Source organism: Canis lupus, chromosome 25 (genome assembly GCF_003254725.2).
Source record: "Canis lupus dingo isolate Sandy chromosome 25, ASM325472v2, whole genome shotgun sequence".
In the NCBI taxonomy this organism is placed as follows: Eukaryota; Metazoa; Chordata; class Mammalia; order Carnivora; family Canidae; genus Canis; species Canis lupus.
Window position 1 is genome coordinate 46,970,862 of NC_064267.1, and position 18,320 is coordinate 46,989,181.

The 18,320-nt window shown below is 48.1% G+C and overlaps 1 protein-coding gene across 20 annotated transcripts in view; it reads left to right on the plus strand.

The window, feature by feature from the left end:
- Nucleotides 1–18,320, plus strand: part of AGAP1 (ArfGAP with GTPase domain, ankyrin repeat and PH domain 1) — a 533,006-nt gene that overhangs the window by 341,328 nt on the left and 173,358 nt on the right. For all 20 annotated transcript variants that reach the window (XR_007405993.1, XM_025463529.3, XM_049101379.1 and 17 more), the window contains one exon: nt 4,646–4,814. Coding sequence is in view for 19 of the 20 variants with exons in the window: in XM_025463529.3 (XP_025319314.1) it covers nt 4,646–4,814 (169 nt within the window). In the remaining variant the exon portion in view is untranslated. The remainder of the gene's footprint in view (nt 1–4,645; nt 4,815–18,320) is intronic.

An 18,320-nucleotide genomic window follows, 5' to 3' on the forward strand; every position in this document is an offset into this window, starting at 1 on the left:
ATCATTTAATTATGAAAACGAGTCTCCATACTTTTTAAAAAGTATGGGTAAAATCGGAGCAGCGTTGATTGCATTATCTGTACTTGAAGAGAGTAGAGTCTCAAAGCCGTGTGTCTTATTCAGATGCTCTCATTCTGAGATGCCAGTCATACCGCTTCTGCATTTGGGGTTGGCTTTAAGATCTTGTTAACTGCTTTCGGTACCCCCGTGAACACATCAAGCAGACCCATCTTTCAGCAGACAGCCAAAGGTAATGTCGGGATGGGAGGCAGTGAGAATCAATATAGTAAGAGTATTTTTAGGGACTATTGATGGATTGCTGTATTTTGAGCTTAAGTCCAAGCGCCAGATGCCCCAGAGCTGACTAAGATGAACTCACCATTTACTGAGAACCACATAGGCCATCATGCACGTAGAGGGCTCTGAGACGGCCAAGACAGGACTACACACCTTTCCCTCTGCACTTTTGGGGAGCGCTCTTGGGCTGCGTTAGTAGCCTCCTGTGGCATCCGGGTGAGGGCTTCCTTACTCTCCCCGCGGAGCCTGGCGCCAGCCAGTTGATGACCTCCAGGTCCTGTTCACGCGTAACCGGGAGATTCGAGGACAGGATTGTGCAGCCGCAAATCAATTAATTCTCGGTATCGGGAGAGATCCCATACACCGCGGCACTAATGACTCCACGGCCCTCTCTGAAGGCAGCCCCCCAGAAGGTGGGAGCCGCTTTAAGCCGTGCTTCTGTCAGCAAGCTGGAAGCTGTGGGTCTCTGACACGGCTCTCAATTGCTAGCAGGTTTCTCTCATTGCACCTCATTTGCATCTGGGACGTCAATTAGCATGTTTGTTGAGGCTAATTGAATGAAACTCAATCATAGCTCTTAATTGCTTGACTATGTGAAAAGAAATCACATTAATGCAGCTAATTAAGTGTACGGCAATAGATGCAACATAATTAGGAGCGAGAGGTAAAAAACAAGGGATGGCAAAGGTGCAAGAATGGGGTTGCAGGGGGACGCGGCGCACAGTTACCAAGCTATCCGCACGTTCAGCAACGGGTCCCTTTGCTCCAGCGCCTGCTTGGAAAAAATAATCCGCACGGCGAGCCTGGACAACTTGAGAAGAAAAATGCAAATAGGTTTGCAATTACTACTTTTTCAAGCTGTTGAGGGGCAGGAGATGGCACCTCTGGGGGGCCTGGCTCTTGAGTGGGCCCCAGGGACTTGTTAAGTGCTGTTTAAAAGTACTTGGCTTTGAATTACCCTCATGCCTTGTTAAAGGGTTTTTTTCCCCTTTTATCATCGATCAGCATTTTCTACAAGGAACACGAGAAGGGTAGTATCTGCACCATTTGCATATCAAAATCAAGCTTGCTGTCTTAACTGCACCCAGCGAGGTCCGGGGTCCCTACCTCAGACCTCGTAGGGCTGCACGTCCCACTTCAGAGGAGGCGTCATTGGTTAGTGGTCCTAGCTTTAATTCCTCAAGTGCCAAGCTGGGGTGAGATGAAAGGTTGGGTTCTTTCAAAAACGAAACTCAGTGTCGTTTCCCTCTGGGGAGAAACTCGAAGCCGCATGTTCGCGCATGTTTGCATTCCACCTGTTTCTGAAGCATCACGTTGAAGGGCTTTTATGGATTAGGAAATGCATTTTGTAAGGACTGCAAGAATCTTAGGGGCTTGCACTACAAGAATCACCGAGTTTATATATCCTGGTTCTTTTTTTTAGATCTAGTTCCTCTGAAGTGTCGGCGCCCAACTCAAGCGAGAAAACAGATTCCCTGGCCCATGCTGAGCCAGAGATAAATGTGTTCCCTTGCCGCGTTCAAATCCAAAGAGCAGACACTTGGTACATTTCTATAATAATTTTAAATAAAATATCCTGGTTATTGTATGTTAAAACATGCCTATTAAAAGATCCCATGCTGGGGCTTAGTCACTATCTGATTAGCCTCATTTTAGAGCCCATAAGCAATAAATGCTCAATTACACTCCTGTTATTGTATTTTAATTTGTTAAGAATTGGCATTAAAGAAGAAAGTTATAGCAAGTTGATATTTTTGAAAGAGTAACTATGCGAGCATGAATTCATTACGAACAAGCCTTAACTTTGATGTCGGAGCTTAGCTTGGCCTGTGTTTGGTGGGTATTAATGGAAGTAAATTCAAGATGTTTAAAAACAACCTTTTTTGTGTTTATTTTAAGTGACCTTGACCCTCAGCCCTCCACTGACCAAGGATCCCTTCCTTTGTCCTTTTTGCTTCTCGTTCACCATCCTCCACACCCCCGAGCTCAGTCATGAGGTTCCCTGTTTCTTTTCCAGTCCGTCTTAGCCTTCAACCTAATCTAATGGTAACAACTTGCTGTGTCTTTCAGCCACGTCCTTTCAAACCCATAGTTCTTTCACAGTTGATTGTATTTTGAGGAGTTTCCCAAGCATCTTGACTGTGGAGGCTTGGGTCTGTCGAGATGGCTGAGGCGAAGTCCAGCCAGCCTGTCCTGCAGGATCAGGGTGCATCGGGGCCTCTGCTCCCGGCTGCGGCGGCTGACAGCAGAGTCGTGGAGGCCACTCTGTCCTCTGGATGGTGTAGCCACTGCTGACGGAGGCCCAGCCTCCCCACCCCCAGTGAAGAGCTGGTCTGTATCTGCCCCACTTTGGTGCAGCTCCGGCTCCTTTCTCCGGTGGTCTTCAGTCTCACATTCCTCCTGGCTCCAGCCCCGTGTGGCCTTTTGAGCATTTGTTCTCTGCTAAGAATTGACCATTTGAGTTCTATCCTTAGGAAGTCACTAGAGACCCTGTAGCATCTTCTCCTCCTGGGCTGGTGCTTTTTAAACCTTCTCGAGTTGCACGTTTCTCCGTCAGAACGTGTCTCCCAGCGTGGCCATGCCCTCGCATTCTGGTTCCTCTTCCAGCCCTTCCTCCTCTGCTGAGAATACCTGCATCCTCTTTCCTGGTCCGGGTTGGCTCCCGTATGGCCCTCCACCTGGCACGTGCTTATGTTGCCGGGTGAGGTCTCTGCTTTCGACTCAGGGCTGGCCCTCCCTGCTGCAGACGGCGGAGAGAAGACACCTCTTCTTGCACTCTCTGTGCTGAGGCCCCGCATTTGGGTTCCTTTCCTGGGTTGGAATCTTGTGCTTCTGCTTCCTTTTCTGTGTGATTGGCTTCTGTCAGCGGTCGTCCTGCTGTTTGATGAGCCCACAGTTGCTTCTCAACCCCACCAACCAGTTAGAATGTGAACATCATCCCTCAATTAAACCATCTATGGCCTGCTTCCCAGAAGCCACTGGGATCCTCGTCTCAGCCTCCCCGCCACTGTCTGCCCCCCCCGCCCTCGGGCTTCCATGACACGCTCTGGCAGACATTCCTCATCTCACAGACTGGCTGGGGCCTCTGTCCCTCACACTCTGCTTCTAGAACTTATCTGGTTCTCTCTGCATCGCTGGACTGTTGGCTAGCAGTCACCAGCAAACACCTCCCTTTTCCAACCTCCCCGGGTCCCTTGCAGCTCACACGCTGGTTCGTTTGGCAGCTCTAGAATTACGTGGCCTAAGAACTAAGTGGCTTATGCTCACTACACATTTATCGGCTTTTCCCTTCTATGTTGTAAAAGGAATCTGTCAAGGTTCTGCTGAGGAAGGACTATGTTTATTCCATTTCACATTTACTCTTAAAACGCTGAAGACGCTATTTATCCAAGAGTTTGAGAATACGTCCTTTCTTGATGTGCGAGGTTGATTTCATGTCTGTGAAGACAGGGGACACTTTGCCCAGAAATTGCATTTGGAGGCCTGGTAATTCCTAATTCAGCAGTAGGCCCCTCCCCCTGGCTTCTGTTCTCCCGCTCAGCATCCAACTCTTAGATGAAATTTTATTCCACATGGAAACGTCAGGTGACCTCCACACAGACCATCACTGTCAGCCTAGGCTGCGGTTCCCTGTGGTTCCCTGTCACCTGCTAGTCATTCACCGCCGAACGAGGAGAACAGCAAGACACTTTTTCCGGGTTTAGTAAACCACTCAGAGAAACACGATGCTTGAGAACCAAGCACTCCAAGTCTTCTTTTTCAGCATCCAGCTACTACACATCCTTCCATGAGCTCCGTGGTTGCTCAACACCACACCGCCAACTCCTTGGGCACTTCCTGATCCTTAGTGAAATGCTTGACCTTATAGTTAGTTTCCACCTGAGCTCCCACCAGACAGCTTCATTCTCCTCTAGGTGCCTGGTGATGTTGCCGTCTGCTGAGACAGAGCAGTTGTTACAAAACGGTTTCCTACTGCCTGGAATTTTACCTGAAACTTGGAGGAAGAGCCTGGGGTCCTAGTGTGCTATGTAATAAGCAGCAGTTTAAAAAATACGATTTCATACGGACACTTATTTTCTCCAGCTGGTTTCTCATCCCCCCGATGGAAGCATTCTCTGCGTCTCCTTGCATTTCCAGGGTCTGGGTTAGTTCAGGACACGGAGGCTGTGGTTTCAGCGTAATGATGATGCCACCATACTAGACAGATCAAAACCTCGTTATTTTTAAAGTGCTCGCCACAGTGGAAAGGTCATAGGATTACAACTCGTGGCGTCTGATAGAACCTTGTGTCCTAGATTGTATGAGGTCTCCTTTTTAATCTCTCTTGGATGTTTAACATTTTGAACAGGACTACATGCAGAATGTTCATGGTAAAGAGATTGATCTTCTGAGAACCACTGTGAAAGTCCCAGGGAAGAGGCCACCCCGAGCCACGTCAGCCTGCGCGCCCATCTCCAGCCCTAAAACCAACGGCCTGTCCAAGGACATGAGCAGTTTACACATCTCACCAAATTCAGGTAAGCTCACGGCAGACGCGCGCAAGAATCCAGTGTGACAGCAGCGGTAGATGCCGCTGGTCACGGCAGGACAGTGCGGAGCCTTGGAGGTGAAGTGAGGTTTGAGCCATTAACATTGTACGTTCAGGTTTAGAAATGGTGTCTCTTCTGTGGGTGGTCATTTCCCCTACGCCTGTGGTTCCGTGACCACCAGCCAGCACGTGGCGCCATTTTGAGTCACGATTGCACAAACCAGACCATGAGGTCTTCCCAGAGGTGTGTAGTCGGAAGGAAGGAGAGTCTGACATGTGATTGAGGATTTAAGAGCCTTCTAAAACTACGTAAATGAATTGTGAAAGTGTCAAGGATTAACACGTATTTGTAGTGACCAAGTGTTTAAAACCGGAAGAGCTATTTGGAGCAAGATTTAAACGAAACCAGTGGACTTAAACTTTAAATTCTCTTGGTTTTATGTTGTACACGACTTTAATTTTCTTTACTCTGTTTTGAAAAGAGAATTTGCTCTTTAATTCAGGAATTCAGGATCAGAGAAAATGCTTTCTCAAACCTAGATGTGTTTTGAAATCCCTGGCATTTGTGTGCAATTGCAGGCCACTCAAAATGTCACGGTTCATTTTTGTGAAGGAGTCTTTGCAAATGGTTGCCCTCTGGCTTTGACCGTCCAGTGATTACTTATCAGAGAACAGGCCTGAGTCCCCCTTCTAACACCCTTCAACACACGGATTTGTTATCTCCAGCAGAAAGTCCCTTTCTTCTCTCTGACCTACATCCAGTCTTCACAAAATAAATTACTGTCCTGTGGTACCTTCTGGCATAGGTCTTTGCTTCTTAAACATGCTGCATTTTTCCCTTCTGAGATGTCAGGTGCTTTTAAAGGGGGATGGATGGTGCTGACCCCACAGTCCTGTGGCATACGCGGCACTGGTTGGTGAAAGCAGGGTAGTAGAAAGGGGCCAGAACTGGGGTCCGTTGGGGTCTACTTCATGATTCCAAGTGGCGTTGAACAACCAACTTAGCCAAGCTTTACTGCCATATTAGGTGCATCTTGCCTGGCCTGCGTATGTGACAGAGATGTGATGACAGGTAAGATAACACATAAAAAAGTTTTCGGAAACTCATAAAGTACGATGCAAACATGAGCTGTTGTTAGAAATCAAAAGAAGACTGGGCTTTCTGCTACAGGAGCTATCAGTTCATTCCTGAATGGTGATAAGGTCTCTTAGGACCTGCTGACCTTCCTTCTAAGGCATACATGAAATCTCCCTTTTCAGGATGGTGTGCTAACTCTGGGGTAAGAGAGCAAAGGAGTGTCCAAGGCCCAGGGGCGGGGACGGGAGGGGGGGTGGTTGGGGGTGAAGTTCTGTATTGAATGAAAAGCTAATGTCTTCATTACTTTGTATTTATTAATTTATTCAAGAAGTATCTATTGAGCACCTGTTCTGTGCCAGGAGCTGTGTATGCTGTGGAATGGAGTCCCTCATCTCCAGAACCTACACACAAGGGAGACACCTTAAAACTAACTTATTTTCCACTTTCCCTTCTAACCCACCATGTCAAATCCATCCATTTATTTATTTATTCAAGTCAACAAACATTTGTGGCATTTCTGATGTATGCCAGGCATGGTCCTGGGCTCTGGGGACACAGAAGATGAAGACATCATCTCTACTCTCGAGAATCTCACCCTCTGGTGGGGAGGAAAGACAGCAGACAAGTAAATGCAGTGCCCTACAGCAGGCTACGGTAGGGGAGTGCACAGGGGGCCTGAAGGCCCAGGGGCCGGGCCACGTGTCCGCTCTACCCTCGGAGGTAGGGCAGGCTCAGGGCTTGGGCGGTGCCTGTGCTGGGTGTAAAAAAGGACGAGAATTTGCCCTGTACTAGGATGAGGGAAGAAGCGCCTCAGGGATATGAGGAAGTTTTGGACATGTTATGTTTGCTGTTTGGGTTTTTTAATCTTGGCTGCTGAGCTGCTCCTTGTTTTCCTAAGGAAAATGTAATGTTTGGTAAACAGAAAATAGAAAATGCTGTGTAACCTCATCCTGTGCATGGGACAGCTCATGTCCTGGGCCTCGGCTTAAGGAGAAGGAGTGTCTCAGCACCCACTACTTTCTCTTTAATGCCCTTGCATTGGGGGGATGGGAGAGTTGGGGCCGTGCCGGGATCCCTTTCCATGCTCACACAGCTCATGACAGTACATTCTTCCAACCATCAGCCAAGTTAATTCCTCTTAACGGGAGCCTGCTTGATTTTCCCCCTTTCAGGTCACAAGTAGGGACGTGGAAGTGGGGGTATGACGTCCTCAGGAGCACAGTGCCAGGGACATGGCACCCTTGTCTCAGCGTGCAGGTGACGTCAGGGGTGGGTGGCCGCCCATTCCCTTGTCCGTGGGTGCCCTCTCACGGGAAGAGTTCCAACACAGTGAATTTAGCTTGAAGTAAATTGATGTTGCTTTAAGTCGTGGACTTTTACCTAAAAATAGGTATTATTTTAGCTATATTTTGCACTGTTTGCCAAAGAATTTCACGTGCTACTTAACCGCGTCTTTTTTTCTCAGCTCATTTCAATTCTGCTGTTTTGTTCTGGAGGCCCAAGTCGATGTGGAGATTGTTTCTTTTTATGCTTTTCCTTTTTACTTGTTTTTTTTATCTCAGTTACTGGACCAGGTCACTGTTTTGTGCCTTCCCTTCTAGTAACTCTCTCATTTACATAGGTGTGATACGTGCATGTTCCTAAATCCTTGTGCATAACACTTGTTACTGTCCTAGAATAAATGTCCATAAGCAAAGCGACTCAGTGGATATAAGCACTTAGAAGATTCTTGATATGCATTTCCAAATTGATTTCTAGAAAAGTTGTTATACAAATAACCTTCCATCTCTAAAGTGAGTACCCGTTTTACCCCCACACACTTGCTAGCATTGCTGTTATCATTTTTGGAATCTGTACTAATCCGACAAGCAATAAAAATATCTCAGGCTTTGTTTACTTGAATTTCCTCAGTTAGTACTAAGACCGACCATCTCGTGCTTATTGATCACAGGTATTTCTTACATTGCAATTGTTTAGATGTGTCTTTTCCCATTTTTGTACCAGGCTTGTCTTTTTCTTATTGATACGTAAGAACTCTTTATATGTTAAAGATATAAACACTTTATAATGTGTTCTGCAGTTATTTCCCCAGTTTATTATTTTCTTTTTAAATTTTATGGTCTTATTTACATATGGAGGTTTGTCCCTTTTTAATACTTGACCAAGAATATATACATATAATGACATCATCAGTCTTTTAATTCTGTGACTAGAAAGCCTTTAATAATCCTGAAAACAGATCACAGCTCATATATACGTATTTCTGAGTCTTACAATTTTATTGTTGTTTCTTTCTTAAAAATACTTAGCCTTTAATCTACCTTTAATTTGTTTGGGTCAATTATACACAGTAGGAAATCTAATTAAACTCCTTTTTCAAATAGGTAACTAATTGTCCTTTCTCTGTTGAATTGTTTACTATGACTGTGTGTGTCACCTTTATTGTACAACTAACTCATTTAATCAAAATCACTGTTGCTGGGCTTGAGAATCTATTCAGTTGACCTACTGTCTCCACGTTGTGTTACTACCATTATGAATTTACCACAGTGTCTTAGATCTATGATTCACTTTATATCTGGTAATGATATTACTGTCTCATTTTATCATTGTTCTTGGCTGTTGCCACTCAGTTATTTTTTCCAGTAAACTTCAGAGTAACTTGAAATCTCCTTCCTCTGAAAAATAATCTCATTGTGACTAATTGGCATTGCTTTTAATCTATCAGTTAACTGTGGAGGAACTGACATCTTTACTGTATTGAGTTTCTTGTCCTGGAACACAAGTCTTGCCCAATTTATTCAAACCTAATATATACCCCTCTGTAAAATTTTGGCACTTTTCTTCGTTTAGATGTATCATGTTGATCCATTCTGTTAGTTTATAATTTTTGATGAAATGGGAGGCTAATCTTTTCCGGAGGGGGTAAGGGAAGAAGAGGGTTATTATCACATCTGCTTTGCAAGAAATAAGAAAGCTCATAATTTTTATTTTTTTTGTGTGTCCAGCCATCGTACTAAACTCTTGTCAGTGGGGATATTAATTCAGATGTTTCTCTTGATTTTCCAGTATATGATCATAATGCATCTCACATTTCAAAGATTACAGTGCCTAATTGTGTGTCAGTGTTGACTTTTAGCGTTGACTTTTAGCGAACCAACCAGTTTCATGATTTGGATACCTACTGCTTTGCTTCCTGTATCGTTCATGTACCATCATTACTGGGTCGGCAGTATGTTTGCTCAGCCCCAATTAGTGCTCTGGAGTTTCAGGGGCCATACAGGGTCCTCCCTTCAGGAGCCTTGCACTCTGGAGGGGGCGGAGGGGTCAGAAGATAAACAGATAAGACCATTGGAGTTGGTGATCGATGTTCAAGGGACAAAGTGGGGGCAACTGGATAGAAAATCACTGGTTGGGGGGGGAGGGTTCTGTTCTTCCCAGTACTGGGAGGTGCTTCCCCAAACTCAGAATGTTGACTCCATTTCATACATTGAAATGCTGGAAGTGTGATGATCTTGATGTCAAATTTTGCCCTGTGCTTGGGGGGAAAAGGAGGAAAAACATGTCGAAGTAGCTGCTTTGTGTACTGATAACTGAGCCCGGGTCTCCCTTGGGGGATCACAGGTTAAGTGGAGCAGAAGAGCCACAGGGAAGGTGGGGTGGCCCACACTCCATCGGGCAGCTGTGTAATCGGGCAGGGTGGGCTGAGGGACGCATTGAGGAAGAGCCGGCCATTGGCGTCCCCACCTCCAATCTAATGTGGATGCTGTTGCTGAGAGAGAAGGGAGCAGCTTAGGTACCATCACAGAGAGACATAAGTAAATGGTGAGGACCATGAGGGACATAACTGAGGCGCACCAGTCTGCCCACGAGCCCTGCACCGTTGAACCTACCAGTCAACATGGGCTTTGCATCTACCCAAAGGCAGCAAGGAGAGCCCCATGGACCCGCCGGCTCTCGTTCATGGATATGCAACCAAGGCGTTTGTGGTAACCAACGGGGAAAATGAGAGGAACCAAGATAAACAAAAGGACAACTGATCCTAGAAGAAGGAGAGTGATATTTGGGGAAGGAGGAAAACTGAAGAGATTAATTATTGTGTTCATAAAGTGAAACAAACTAAAGGTTATATGAAAATCCTGTGGAGAAAGAGTCCAAAAAAATTTATAAAAGAAAAATTTTTTTTTAGAAATTTAAAGATTCAGTAGATAGATTAAATGCTCTGAAGAACATGGCCCAGGGTGCTGTTGGTGACCGTACATGTGACAGAAGCAAGCCTGCTGGAGGCGATGAAGGACATGGTGCCTCCCATCGGAAGAGTCCATGTCAAGTTGGAAGGGAGAGGAGGCTCCGTAAACACGGAATCCCAGGATGCGTCCCAGATCGGAGGAGACCTGGGTGCTTACCTTCGGGCAGGGAACCCTTCCAGCCTGTGGGCTTCTCAGAGCAAACACCACAGGCTAAGAGACAATGGAAGAATTCCTTTCTAAGGACAAGTCATTTTGAACCTAGACGTCAATGTGGGGCCAAACCATCAATACTGTGTGAAAGTAGAAAAAAAAAATTTTTTTTAAATGACGTACAAGGATACAGAAACAAATGACTTTTTGAAAAATTTGCTTAAGCATCTACTCCAGCAAAAAAGAGGAAGAATAAGACTCCAGAAGACATTTATTGAGGTCTGCTCAAATCCCCTTTCCCCATCACGTCTCTCTCTTCCAAGTCCGCTCGCTCAGGATGTCCAGTATCTGCCGTTCCCACCACTGCGGCTTGGAACCTACGTCGCCATCCTCACCAGAAGCCACCTTTTGGAGAATCCGCCCGATGGGGACTTCAGGCATACTTCCAGGGAAGGCAGTCACGTGGCCAAAAATATCTTCTGATGTGAGTTTTTAGCCAAGCTGGTTGGATAGAATTGTATCCACGTGCGATGGAACAGAGTCGTGTCAGGTCTGAACGTTACTCTGACGTTTAGGTAGACAACAGGAAAACAGTGATGATCCACAGTAGGGCCTTGGGAGGCAGAAACCCCACATTGCATCCCACCTTGCCCGTCCTAGGACCTCGTGCGGGTGTCCCTGTGAACATCCACTTCCTCACCGTTACGGTGGGAAGATGCACCTGCCGTGGCTCTTGGGGGTGTGGCCCAGGGCGAGTCTCCAGGACACTGTGGGGCCCCATGGTTATCGTGGTGCTTGTCACTGGTGAACAGAAGGAAGCAGGAGCTTCAGAACGGACAGAAATTTTGCATAGATTTGTTTAATGCCAGGCACTGTTGTTTCTGTCGCCCGTGTGCAGCCATCGTGGGTTGGACACAATAAGCCCGTGCACATCCCCCCCCCCCAACAGCATTCCCTCTGCGATGCTGGGAGCGGCGGGCAGAGATGCTCTGCAGGACTTCCCGGGGTGTCCGTGGGCACGGGGCTCCCGTTCCGTGCCCCCCCTCCCACCCCCATCTCTATTCCCAAACTGCCACATTCTGTTCCGAGATGCCCGATACCTCCCTGCCCCGCGAGTGTGCCTTTGTTGGGCATTTGGCCCGGTGACGGTGTTTTTATCCCAAGCAGAGCGACGCGTGGGCCTTTGTAGCGGGAAACCTCGCCCGCGCCCCCCTCTCCCTCCCTCCGCTCCGGGCCCCCAGCGGTTTCAAAATATTAAAGCCGCCGGGAGGGTTGAGGCTGATTTTCCAGGGGGGTGGGGGGCGGGGATCTCGATGTGTTTGGAGTATTGAACCGCCGTCGACATCTAAAGTCTCAACCATGCTGTTTGCCTCCACACTTCAGTAATCAGGACATCCAGCAAACCCATAAAAAACCAAACTAATAGCATGAATATTCAGTGACCTAGAATACTAATTATTGTCATGAATATTAATGTGATCGGACTTGCTTTTTCCTCTCCTCTTTCTCTCCCGTCCTCTTTCTCCCTCTCTCCCTCTCTCTTTTTTTCCACTTAGCCGGCTCTAAAGATGGGTCATAATGAGAGCATTTAAGAGGGAGCGCGCTCTCCGCCGTGACAGGGACTGGGGTAATAAGGAGAGCTTGATTAACGCCGTGCACTTGGGGGAGAGATGAGAGGCTTCACGTGGGCCTGTTCGGGGGGGGCAATGAGACACCGACGGCTCTGTTGCTGCTCCCGGAGATTAATGAGGCCTAAGAGTGCATTAGGAACAGTGACAAAGGTTTGATCTAATGGGCTCAGCCATTTTTCCTTTGAGTGACAGACGCACAGAAGTAATTGGCTGTGCAGAATGGCAGCTCATTGGCGGTACTTAAGGATACATTATCCCCGTTGTGTGGCCCGCAGAGGCTGTTTATCAAAACTGCTCACACTGCAGACGCCGAGCCGCTAAGCTGCTGTTACAGTGGTAATAGCTATTAAAAAATAAATAAATAAATAGCGGCGACATCCAACCCGGATCCGCTGTTGTCTCCTAGAAACAAAGTTTTTCTTTGTTTAGTTTCAAATGGTCTGGAGAGCGCGGGGAGGCCGCCGGGCCTGGGCCTGGGCCTGGGCCGGGCGCCGGGGCGAGGCGTGGGGCTCACGTGCGTCTCCCGGGTCGTGGGCCCCGTGGCGGGGACCCCCCGGGGAGGAGGGGGCGCCTTTCTGCCTCGGTCACCCCTTCCCGTCGCGCACTCGGGACCTGGTTCGCGACGTCAAGCCTCCGGTTCGTACGTTGGGTGCCGCCGCCCGGTCGGACGCTCGCGAATGGAAGCCTGGCTGGAAGAGGATGGGTTTGCTCAGAGACAAGCCAGAACCCCGTATCCCGTGCTCATCAGCTTCCGGGGACCGGGCTTCACCGGGGCCGTCGGGTGGCTATTTCGCAACCCATTGTTTGGGGGCGGGGGTTTGCTCGGACCCAGACGTCAGATCGTTGGCTGCGTCTGAAACCAGGAGGCCCCAAAGTTACGGTTCTTTAGAGGAGTTTCAGCACCTTCAGCTTTTGTGAGAAGCGCATCCTTGCTGCCCGCTCTTTCCGCGTGGATACGTTTGTCCCGCTGACGTGTAGGCAAGTGTCCATTCCGTCGCTTCCGTCATGAAACCGCGAGCTCTTTGAGGTGTAGACCGTTAACTTGTCTTCCTGGTTTCGTGACCTCACGGTTATTTTATCATTAAGTCATTACTGCTGAGCGTCGCCCACCAAGTGACGTGGAAGGGAAACCACTGAGGGGAAGTGCTCTTCGCTTTCCTGTGACGTAGCACCGTGTGGGCAGGACCCCTGGGGGGTAGTTCAGGCGTCAGACAGAAGCACACTCTCCAGTTTAAGGAAACCTCCTTCAGTTACCAGAACTCTAAGGGGCAGTGTTCTTTTCTGTAAGGACTGGCAAAAAAACACCTTGATCCGGATGATCTCAGCTTATTTTATTTTAAAGATTGTATTTATTTGTCGGAGAGAGAGCACGAGCAGGGGGACAGGCCGAGGGAGAGAGAGAAGCAGGCTCCCCGCCAAGCAGGGAGCCCGATGCCGATGCGGGACTCGAACCCAGGACTCCGAGATCATGACCTGAGCCAAAGGCAGATGCCTCACCGACTGAGCCACCCAGGTGCCCCATTGATGATTTCAGTTAAAAACACTAGGGACCCTGCACTGTCCATCGCCATGGGGACACATATCCCCATAAGGAAATAAAAGTTGCATTAGAAACTCTTTGCCCCCTTTCAGAAACGTGTGCTCAGTGAAGAGCAGTGTTTCAGCCGTTCTCATGATGCTTTCAGGACCAGCAAGTGGTCGGCACAGGAAGAGCTAGAGCAGAGACAGGCCCTGAGAAGGACCTCGGCCCTCAGGAGGGTGGCTGAGTGCTGGCCTGGGGCTCGAGAAAGCCGTTGTGTGCTAGAGTCAAGCCCACGATTGGCCTCCTTGCTGCATTCCCGTCCCCACGCTGGCAGAGAATTTTCAGAGTAGCCCTGGCATTTGCGTGTCTGAACCTTGTGGCCCAGCGTTTGGTAGTTACTGTTAGTATAGAGAACACTTGTCTTTCTGGAATATTCCTGGTGAGTGGTGAAAGCCAGGCCCATCCTGACCACAGTCAAGCAGCCCACGTCCACACCACGACTGTAGTTTCTCTGTAAGAGTTGACCTCATGGGCCCAGAACAGAGAGAGAGAAGTGAGCTCTTCTTAGCGTAGGCCCCCATGACCACGGCGGTCTCCTCCCTGAAGGGATAGTAAATGTGCTGACAGCCAGAGAAACCTTGCTCTCAAGATGGATTTTGGGCAAAACACCTATTGTGTGTATCATGTCGTCCATAGCAAAGGAAGAAACCACGTTGGTTGTAGTTGTTGCGAGTATAGTGGACCAAGCTGTGGACGCCTCGGGCTCTGTGTTGTACACGACGTTACTACGTGAGCGTTGTAATCATATTTTGTGGCTTTAAAGAAAACCCTTCGTTTTATTTTCCTTTTCGTGTAATGTACCTCATTATCGAGCATTGCGCATAACGCTCGTCTGTGTGACCCGCATACGTAGCGGGTCGTGGCCACACAAGCTCGGTGAACGCCCTGGGTGAGGAAGCGCCTCTGAGTCTGCAGTAGCAAGTGTTCCTGAAGCAGGTGGAAGTGGCCAAGATGCAGAGAGCAGGCATTGTTTTCACAGTAACTGGGAAACAGACTCTGTCTTCGGAATAAATATTTAGACTGATCTCTAAATATAATCACTTCAGTGAAAGCCCACCTTCTGACGTGCTTACTATTTTCATCTTGAATTGTCCCAAATACCAAATAACATCCATCCTCAGGATGCAGCAGCAGCAGCCCGGCAGCAGGGTGTGAGCCGGCCCACGGGTTCCCCGGCTCGCCATCCTTTCCTCGCCATCTGGTTACACCATTCATCCACCGCTGGCACCATGTCCCAAGCTCATGATTTCATTTCCTTCTTTCCTTTTATAAATTGTGCCTCTGACAGTTTGGGCAGAACTGGTCGTAACACATTGGGTATTTTGGAAGACCTGGAGTGGTAGGAGTGTCCTCACATCGTCCCAGCGCTAGCCTACTGGTCGGTGCAGTAGGTGCTCAGGAAACCTTCGAGAGCGTGCATCATCACCATGACTGCCACAATGCAGACGTGCACAGGGGGCACACGAGACCTCATCACGAGAAAAACATAAGGGAGACAGTCAGACCTTGGAGATTTTAAAGGCCAACAAAATTAGCAGTATCACCATCTTAAGCTTTTATTAGAAAACAAACTGTAGAGCAAAGGAAAACTCACCCTTGGTGAAATTAATAACAGCTAATACCCACAAAGGCTTTGCGGTTTACAAAGCGCTTTATACAATTTGATGTTTATATCAATCAGCCACATGGGGCGTATTATTGTCATCATCATTAGTGTTCCATCCATTTTATAAACCATGAACTGAATTGTTTTCAAGATGCCCGGTTCCATCTTCTTTCGGCCAACGGCCTGAGAAAAATCAGCGACCAACATCACAAGTCAGAAAGATGCTAATGCTGTTTGACTCGGGAATGACGCTCCTGGGATTTTTATCCTAAGGAAAAGTCTAAATAGAAGATGTCCTCTGCAGTGTTGTTTACACTGATGAGGAATTGGAAACGAAACTATCCAAAGGTAAGAAAATAGCAGTATAAAATATGGTCTGCATTAAATCAGTGAGATGTTGTGCATGTAAAATGATCATGAAGATTATGGAATAAGTGTGAAGATGGTTAGGAAGTCATAAGAAAGACGTGTAATATAAAAATCACGTCATTTCTGTGGCCATCGCTAAGAAAAATTGACGCTCACGTCCAATAACGAGTTGATCTGTTACTTGAGATTTTGGGAAGATTTCTAATTTACATCCTTCGTGCAAGGTAAGTTTTAAAGACATTTGTACCACAAAAAAAAAAAAAAAAGATTCATTGTTTTTCCTCCTCTCCCCCCCCCCCCACCCTTGGCATCATAATCAGAACAGGGAGAAATCTGAACAAAGTGATCTATTTCTGCATTTTAGGAAATAAGAGGAAACTGGTTCTGGGACTGTAGTTCTGAGCATGGCCACGCTGTTGTGTGTAGTAGCGATCGCATCCTCTGTTAGCGCCGGGTCTGGACTCCATACGTCCTCTCTCTTCCCTGGTAAGCACGTGTGGAAGACCTGTCACAACAAAGGGATCCGTCGCCGTCTGAGAAGCCTGCGATCCCTGCCTCCATAGTGGGTGTGTTGAAAGCACTCGATAACGAAACAAGTGTCATTTTACCCCAGCGCAGAATCCCGGACGCCTACATCTTTAAGATACCGAATGTGTCCTTGGAAAAAATCCTCTTAGCCTGAAGTCCTGGTTGCCAAAAAGGAGGGCAGATTTCCAATGCAAATAGTGCGGCGAACGGCCCTGCTCATGGGCACTTAAATCATCCCTATCTCACTTTTTATGGTAGTGTTGTGAATTATATTCTTTTTGGGTTTATAATTAGAGGACGAACAGATGGCGAAGGCCTATTTTGAAGTGGTGTGGCCGTTAGAGTAGCCTCCGTCGCCCCTCTCTGATTCCAGCAGACCGGCCTCCCTTTGCGTGCTCAGCGGGGGGCTGTGCTCCGGGAGGTTGTGAGGCCGCCTCGCGCCCCAAACTTCTCTAACATCGGAGGCCCCGGAGGAATGAGGATCGACCCCCAAGAGTGGTCTCCGTGGGTTTCTAAGGGGGAGGCCTCCCCTGGAGGTTCCCCCTGGGGGCAGGGGGAGCTCCTACCAACCCTGTGTGGGAATTACGATTTGTTTTTTAAAAAGGTGTAAGATTGCTCAACGGAAACCAACGTCTGTGCTGTCCTCGTAAACCCTCTGGGTTGCGCCCGCCTCGCGCGAGTCACAGGAAACTTCGGTCTGTCACCCATTGCCAAGCGCTGCTGCTCCTTTTTAAGCTACTTAACCAGTCGTCCAAATGCCAACTATTCCTTTTCTACTCCGAGTCTTTGAGAAGGCCGAGCTCTGTTTGTGATGATGAACCAAACGGAGCGGGCAGTGAGCGAAATTTCGTATTTTAAAAGAAAGGATTGTTGACGAATCTTTACTTGAATGCTTTGAAAAGCCTTATTTCAGAGTATGTTTTTAAAAACCAGAGCAAGCTATTTTTTATGTAATAAGCCTATAGCTTAAAAGCGGGAACTCGGTCTTTGATGTCATTTGGTGGATGAAAACATTCGCGTTCAATAGAAAACCAGCATCTTTTTCATGCTCGTTTGAGATCAGTTCAGGCAACATACTGATATTCATTCAGATATAAATGCCATAGTCACTTTGAAATGCAAATTGTTTTAAGAAAAATAGCATATGGTGGAGGTAAGTACCTTTTCAAATCAACTCTTACACTTTAGGGGCATAAGTAAAGCTAAAATTATTCCTTGGGAAGAATCTGGCGCTTTTGACACATGGAAGCTGGCGCTAATCAGGGCGGCCGTAAGCACACACATATCCATATCAAGGAGATGGCGCTGGGACTCCGTGGATTAGCATGGTAATGCCGCTGCCCCCCGCTAATCAAGGCGGGCAGCCAGCTGATCCGGAGTCGGAGTCGGGGTATTTGAGGAAACACTCTTTCTGAGTTCAGAACAGGCCAGGTAGTCCCCCATGTGTTTCCTGGTAATGCAGATACTATCCGGGGAAGAGATTTGGAGACAGATCGCAAAGAGGTTTTTTCCTGCCCCCCACCCACCCCCCATGGAAGCTGCATCTCAAGGCACAGAGGGCTGGGTCCCTCTTTGAGACTTAATGCTGGTGCACCTGTGCCCTCGCCCCACTCACCTCCGTCTCTCCTACTTGCTGAACTGGGCCTCTGTATTCACGAGCTATTCACATGGCCTCCTTTTTAGCTTTTTTGGTGGGTGGGTGGGTGGGATAAGTTGTATACAACTCTCGTATACAGGTGGCCAGTACTCCGGTCAGGAAGCAGCAGGTGGCCGCCAGCCCAGAAGGCCCCGTGGCATCCCCTGCCCCTGTCCCTGCTGCCCGCGCGCACACACACACACACATGCACACGCACGTGCACACCCCCCCATGAAGGTGCTCACCATCAGATTTCTCACTCCTGTTGGGTGTGAACCATTGGGTGAGCTCACAGCGGGTGGTGCCTGGCTTGGTCTTTCTGCGCACCCAGTCTGTGAAGTCCCTCCTGTTGTGGCCACATCGGCTTTACCCGTCCTTCCTGGTGTGTGGGATTCCACCGTGAGGACGTCCCACGGGGCGCCCGTGGTCGACAGACATCCAGCCGTTTCTGGTCTGGGGCCACAGCGAGGAATGCTGCTGTTTGCATCCTGGCCCGGGCTTTCTGGCGCTGGTGTTTAGGCACGTCTGTGTGACTTCCAACTGGACTGAGGTGAAGGAAAAACAGGAAACTAGAGAGAGAGACAGAGAGAGAGAGAGAGAGACTCCTGTTGGACCGTTGAGTAAACAGTCAGGAGAGTCAGTCAGAAGAGGGTTTGGGTTGTCCT